The 7385-nt window shown below is 44.8% G+C and overlaps 2 protein-coding genes across 2 annotated transcripts; one reads left to right on the forward strand and one right to left on the reverse strand.

Moving 5' to 3' along the window:
- Window positions 1-2200: 2200 nt before the first annotated feature.
- On the forward strand, window positions 2201-6043 carry PHALS_11331 (hypothetical protein F444_11252; the record flags this gene model as incomplete). Its single annotated transcript, XM_024726908.1, has 1 exon — window positions 2201-6043. One exon carries the CDS (start codon window positions 2201-2203, stop codon window positions 6041-6043), a length of 3843 nt encoding a protein of 1280 aa, XP_024577538.1.
- Window positions 6044-6105: 62 nt separating this feature from the next.
- On the reverse strand, window positions 6106-7128 carry PHALS_11332 (aspartyl asparaginyl beta-hydroxylase family protein; the record flags this gene model as incomplete). Its single annotated transcript, XM_024726909.1, has 2 exons — window positions 6106-6660; window positions 6733-7128. 2 exons carry the CDS (start codon window positions 7126-7128, stop codon window positions 6106-6108), a joined length of 951 nt encoding a protein of 316 aa, XP_024577539.1.
- Window positions 7129-7385: the final 257 nt, after the last annotated feature.

The following is a 7385-nucleotide window of genomic DNA, read 5'->3' on the forward strand; positions in this document are numbered from 1 at the left end:
AGGTGATGGTCACTTCTTGATCTCCGCAACGAAAAATCGTCTATGAAAAAAAATGATACGCTCCTGAAGTGCTTTGTCTCAATAGCATTTTCTACACGGTTTAGGCTATTTCGCTGAAATTTGACGTAAAAATTTGAGAAATAGTCATGGCTACATATTTTTGGCCAACACTGTAGCTCAAATCATTTCTGTCAACGGTTTTTGAGCACCTTGCACGGTGGAAGCTCTCAGAGTCTGTATTAACTAACGCATACAGGATGAGCCCACCGAGGCCACCCTATAAATAACCTTAGAGTCTCTCAAGTACTTAGTTCGTTTGGTTGAAAATAGCCATCGGAAGATTAAATGAAAGGCTTTTTGACCTGCTAAATGTGATTCTCACCAAATCATGAAATTGCTGATCAAGTAGAAGTACTAGGGCTAATAACTTCCCAGTTGAGCAATGACGCGCGATCGAAGCTTGCTAGCATATACAGTGCATCCGCACCTTCGTATAGTTCTGTGGTGCAGGACAAAATAAGCAGCAACTTGAAGATTTTCTGAAAATGTGAATGCTTTTTAGGTCACCTCTTCAGCGGAGCTGCCTTTGCTCATTCGCTGAGAGCAAGCTCAGCTAAGGTCGGTGACCTTGATTCTTTACTAAGAACCAGTATGAGTGTAGTGAGTCGCAATCCGCTTACATCAAGAGTAACTAAAACATTTACCCAAGGCAAATAAGCTCTTCCGTTCAAAATGTAAACTGTATCTCCTGGTTTTATTTCCGGCAAAGCTGCCTATATCTCAATCTATATTTTTTGATAAAATAGCAAAACCTAGACAAGATGCAAAACAAACTGGCAGAAAAGCCACGTAATAATTTAGTGATAAGGTGTAGCCACACCATTGTATGATCATATCATCTTGTGTGACCCACCCCTTCATACCAGGGTGCGTGTAATCCCGTAACAAACTCTCTCATCGCGCGTAATCATCAGCAATCTTAAGGCGAATTAAATTTTCCATCAGATGCCGCGGCTTTCATTGCTTGATACATGCCCGCCACTGATGCTCTGCCTCAAGACAAGAAACTCCCAGATCGAGACAGTCAAGGTCTGGTGAATTCAGTGCTTTGCACCACACCCTGTTATTTCATCCTCCTTCTGTAACCATATTCGGTTTTCATTTGATTAAGAGATCCACACACGGTTGTGGTTTAAGGGGCGCGTACGACAGCTACGCGAGTAGACTAAGTGCAGCGAGGCTGCCGTAACTTTGCGCTTTGAGGAAGCGTAAGTTACGTCACCGACCTTTCGTTCTATAGTTAGAACAAGTACTAGTTTAGCGGATCGCAATCCGCTTACTCTAAGAGTAATTATTGCCTTGACCAAAGGCTAATTAGCTTTCCCGTTTAAATCCAAAACTGACTTTATTTGTTTTTATCTGCGGCTAACCGCCTAATTTTAAATGCATAGATTTTCCTAAATATATATAGTAAAATCTGAATACATGCATAACTGCTGGCTACCCATCCCCGTATCCGTTTCTCGTTTGGGTCCAGTCACACTATGCCCATCTCGTGTGACCCCCCCCTGTTAGCAGGGTACGTGTAACCCCGTTACACTAAGCCTCACGGTAACGGCTACCTCAGCGCAAGAGTGCGTGTAACCTGCTGTCCCGTTACATGAGGGAATGTTAATAGCACTGTACGCATCTGGGCGAGCAATATCGCGACCGACCCTTTAAATGATAGACATGAGCTTCGCACGCCTCCAGGCAAGCTATTACCGCTGCCGACTCTTAAACCGCCGGCTGCTTTCGAGACCGATGAATTACATGAATTTCCTATGCTTCTTGTCTCGAGGGCTAGAGAATTCGTGCCATATTCTTACAGTGGACACAGTTTTTCCGACTCGGTCGTCGCATAAAATTTTGACGTAATAAATCCATGTTTGCTACTCACAAAGATAGATTCGTACGCCCTACCTAGCAGCGAAAGCAAGAGTCTCTCTGGTAACTAGATAACAAGTAAGCTCTTTGTCTTCATTCCGCGTGACAAATACTATACTCAACACATCTGCTCTGCTATGTTTAACAACAGGATACGACATTGCATGATGTGCTTATCCACCCATTTGACCATCCAATTTGCAATTTAATTTTCAAAAGTACCCTTTTGATAACTATTTAATATTTCGAAATCGTGCATATCAAATCTTGATCCATGGCCGCTGCCATCTCGAACGCAGTCAACGTGAGCCGCACAATTGAGCTACTAGCTCCAACGTACTCTGAAATTTTTCAGTATACTACAGCAAATACTTTAGGTGTCCCAGTGACCCTACAGCGTACATCAGATAATCGGATCCAGCTCGACTTTACTGGAATCAACGTTTGGAAGGACGTAACTTGTGTAAAAGGCACTCATGACTGTCGATGCAATTCCATTCACTTTTTACAAATGCTCGTGATGCTAAGTGAACAACAGATTCTTGCTATGAATGCCACTTATGTCATAGCCAATGAAGTCGCGATACTTCATTTGTGTGTACGCGTGCATGAAAATGCAAAGCACGGCACGTCGCTTAAAGATTTTGACTTTGTGTTGTGCCATATGCAAGCGAATGTATTGGAGATTGAGCAATGCAATGAAAAGTCAAGAAAGGAAGCACGTTGTGTTGCGCTCGAGAATGCGAAAAACAGTTTATGCCATGTCGTAGGGTGTAAACTGCATCCTTGGAAAGAGAACTGTGAATCGAAGCACAAATTAGACTTGCCTGATGTCTTTCAGAGTCTGGCAAGCCAAACGGTTGTGAATCAAATGGAGATTCGAAATGATAGGACGTACATCAGTCGAATGAATCAATTTCGCAAAGAGATTGTGATGACCGACCTGCCGACGAATGTTCTGCAAACTATTGTATGTCTTATGAACGGACGCGATCTAGCGTCGTTGAGTGGAGTATGTTCACTCTTCCAGCACATGGCATACGAAGTCGTGCCTGGGCTGAATCTTGTGCTTTTTGAGCACCAGCGGAGAGGACTCAAGTGGATGTTGCGCCGTGAAACGCCGTCCTTAAGCTGTGTACCTCAGCCACATCCATATATCTTATCGTCTGATTTAGACCAAGAGTCAGAAGCAGCCATTGATTATATTGAAAACAAAGTTATTACGCACGATCATGTGACAGCACGAGATGGTTGTGGAGGCATGTTCTGCGATGAGCCAGGCCTTGGAAAAACAATTACGATGTTAGCGCTTATTTTACGAACGAAAGGTCAATCGACTAATCAAAGTTCAGCTCAACCACATGGTCCTGGCCGAGAGATAGCCAGATCTGGCTTACGCTCGTCGAGGTCCCGAGGTCGCTCGGTGCGAGTAGAAGAGTTGGTGAGTTCTAGAGCTTCACTGATCGTGGCACCCGATCCACTGGTTGAGCATTGGAAGTACCAAGTTGAAGCTCATGTTGCCCCCAGTGCTTTGCGTGTATTTGTCGACCCTGGTGTCGAGCACAAATTGCCAACGAATTTGGACCTTGCACAGTATGACATTGTGATTACATCTTTTACACGATTGACTCGAGAATGGAAGCTGCACAGACCTACATCGGCTCTGGAAGCGCGTATGCCTAAACGTTATGGATTTGAAGGGTCGAATCGATATGCAGATGGTACTCTTCGTGGCACTGTTTCATCGCTTCTGACTGTCTACTGGTTACGAGTGATTGTGGATGAAGGCCATAAGTTGGGTGGTCAGACACCTTCAGATTTGATGCAACTTGCTCGTCTACTTTGTGCAGAGAGACGGTGGGTAATGACTGGAACTCCAACGCCAAACACGCTCCAATCAGCGGATCTTCGCTATATGCATGGACTTCTGGTGTTTCTGCGCAATATGCCGTATGGAGATCCAGATGGGCAAGCTTGGGTGAAGGCAATCGCACGACCGTTTGAACAAAATCAAATTATTGCCTTCTATCGCCTTCAGTACCTTTTAAGTCGAATTATGATGAGGCACACGAAAGAGTCAATTCGTGAAACGTTGCCCAAACCGATTCGGCGCACTGTGTTTATTGATCCAACACCTAGCGAATATGCACAATACAATGGTGTTGCTGCCGCCGTACGTGCGAATCTTGTCATTACGAATATGGACCCGGACAAGCCTGGTTATCAGCATCCAGACAGCTTGCTGAACCCAATAAATCGAAAGGAAGCGCTGCGCGTTGTCTCGAATCTTCGATCAGCATGCTGTGGTGGGTCTGCTGTGAAGGTTAAGCTGGCTGAGTGGTCCCGACTCGATACGATTAATATGCTGAGCAATCTTGATGTTGATGGCGAGAGTATGGGCATCGTTATTGATTACCTTCGAAAAGTGCAGCTTCAAGGGATGACAACGTTGTGTAAATGCTGCAATCGCAAGCTTCAATTACTTATGATCATCCCATGTGGACATTTATGCTGTGCAGATTGTGTGGAAGATCAAATGAAAAGAGTGGGTCCCCGTTGTTTCAATTGCAATGCTGAATTTGATCGTGAAGCATTTCAAATGCTCCAGCCCGGCTTTGAGTTTGAGATGGTTGAAGCCGTTCCACAGGAATTTATGAATCCCAACTTTAATCAGAATGGACGTATCAATCAAAATCAATTATTAGCAAATTTAGATCAGCACCACAATCAACAAAGTCAAGTCGAACAAGAACGCGTGAGAAATCAAAGCAATCAAGAGGAAAATCGCCAAAATGCTCCCCGACAGCGGCGTCGTGCGCTGGATCTGACGCGTGACATCCATTTTATCGATGCAAGCAAAGCTCTGTACGCCGCTACTCGAGTAAAAGAGCTCAAGGAAGAATACATTCGTCGAGGTAGGGAGCAAAGCAGTTGCTACTCTCATCGGCAAGCACGTCATCGCGATCTCAAGGTTATCATCTTTTCGCAATTTAAAGATCACATTTGGCACACCAAGGTTGCGTTTGCACAGCAGGGTGTACCAACGGCCGACTTTATTGCTGGACTCAGTCCTGGAGCTCGTATGAAACAATTGACACGTTTTCGCAAAGATCCTAATGTCCATGTTTTACTTCTTACAGAGGTCGGATCGCATGGCTTAGATCTTTCGTTTGTCACCCACATCTTTTTAATGGACGAGATCTGGGATAAATCGCTTGAGCAGCAAGTTATCAGTCGAGCCCATCGTATGGGCGCGACTCAAGCTGTGGTAGTAGAGCAACTGTGGATGCGTGGCAGTGTGGAAAGTCAGATGTTTCAACCTCATAGATCGGAGCAAAATCAAGTTCAAGAGGAGGTTGAGCCAGGTATAGTCGCTAGTATGAAAGCGCAAGTTGATGGCTATCCGGCTAAGTTACTAAAAAATTTAAGTTCTGGTGGAGGATCTATGTTCCATGCCTCAAGCAAAAAGCGGAAGAGGCATCGCACGCATGGGGACACACGAATGGCTGCAGCAAGCAATAAAAACACATTTCTTCAGCGCAAACTCGACTATGTCTTGAATAATTTGCGCCTGTTAGGAGAAGCGATTGTTGCGGAGCCTGGACAAGTGCGATTCTTCGTCGAAGATGACCACAAAAACGTCATTCTTCAAGCAATTCGTGTCATTCCTAATCGAGAAACCAGCTCAACAGTCAACGCTCAGTTATCTACATCCAATCTAGCGACTGTTAACCCACTTCCAACAGTCGAAGCATCAGCGCAGTCACGTCTGGATGTTCAACGTGCTATTTCGTCTGAAGATCGACCCGTGCACCAACCTTTTGTAAACGCTAATAAGCATAATGTGCTCACTGATCCTTCTATTCGTAAAGAATGCGAGGATGGGGACAGTCGAACTGCTGAACTAAACAATCAGGCAGCCAAAGTAAAACAGACCGATGAACGTCGCTTGGCTGAGAAAAAACGATGTATAAAGATTGTTGACCCCCAAAGCGAGATCTTGTCTCCTCAGGTTGAAAGGATCAGATTCAAAAGAGATTTGGAAAGCAATGTAAAATCCAAGAAGAAGGCAGTGTCTTTTATAGTAATTGACGATAGTGATTCGGATTCCGAGTAACCTCTTAGTGTTTTAATTACTTTAATCGCAATTTTCTCGATTGGAATGTAGAAATCAATGGATTAGTTCCACACGACTCCGGGAAGAGCAGCATAAGTGTCCGTAGCTTTTTTAATAATGGAATAGAAGTTGTCACTAGATTCTTCGCAAATTGTCTTCTCCATTCGCAATCGCGCGTTACGCAAAAAAGAGAAAAACTTTACTTCCTGGGCACTTAAATCCGGGTGCCACACGTCGAAAATCAGCACAATTCGGCTGTCTGTGTCGTCATCGTTCCATGCTTCGTGTTCAAACGAGTCGTCAAAAATATAACACTTTCCTTCTTGCGCATACACCACTTGATCTCCAACTCGAAGATGACAGTTCCCTTCTGGAACTAGTAGCGGTAAATGGCAACGAAGTTTCTTGTTAGTAGGTCCGTGGTGCTTTCGTATATGCGTCTGTGGTGCTAAAGCAGAGAAAAATGCATGATTATAATGGCCATCAATTGATTCGAGCAATGCACTAGTCTTCGGACACAGATCTCGGTTTGCTTGAAAGTTCATATTATGCAGAAACAGGTAAAAGACGTTCCAATCTCCCGCGTCGTGACCAGCGCCACCCAGTCCGTCTTTCGCCTACGTATACAGACAAAATAGCTGTCATTTCATGAACTAATCTCCTTTTCTAAAAGATGCTGATGTCCTTGCTTTGATGTCACTGGCCCAAGACGGAGCCCGATACGGCTGAAATCCCGACGTGGGGCGTCTTTTGAGAGCCAAAAGCTCTTCTTTAATGACAAAGAAGCTATTCTCGAGAGTCTTTACCCACGAAAACTCGCTACATTTCCACAAAGGTGATGCACGTAGCTGTGGAATCATCTCGGGACATCCTAATTGCCATGAAGAGCAATCGTCGGGCACGCGCCGGTGATTGAGCTGCAGTACAATCCACATACGTAGGTGTTTCAATGCATCGCAACTTGTATCACTACCCATAAAACGTTTGATCCACTGCAACGCTATACGTTCGCTAAATGCAGATATTCCCCAAGACTGGACCACCTCGCCCAGCTTTCTCTCGATGTCTTGCAAATCGTCGGCCATTTAGCTCCGATACGATATTCGAGGTATATTTTCTGACGTTTTAAATCTGTATTTCTGAAAGAGCTCTAGAGAGTCTTAACATAGTCATTAGCTGCTAATGAGTGGATACTTGGACATCGACACCATCTTAGCGGAGGAGGAGCGCATCAAGTGTACGTTTGAAACGGATGCACTGGACTGTGGTTTCTTAGATCCGAGCTGCCGCGAGCCGGATCTGCCGGAGAAGACTGTGGTCGACCTGCCGCTGTGGCTCGCCC

Source organism: Plasmopara halstedii, assembly GCF_900000015.1.
Source record: "Plasmopara halstedii genome assembly, contig: Scaffold_526, whole genome shotgun sequence".
NCBI lineage: Eukaryota > Oomycota > Peronosporomycetes > Peronosporales > Peronosporaceae > Plasmopara > Plasmopara halstedii.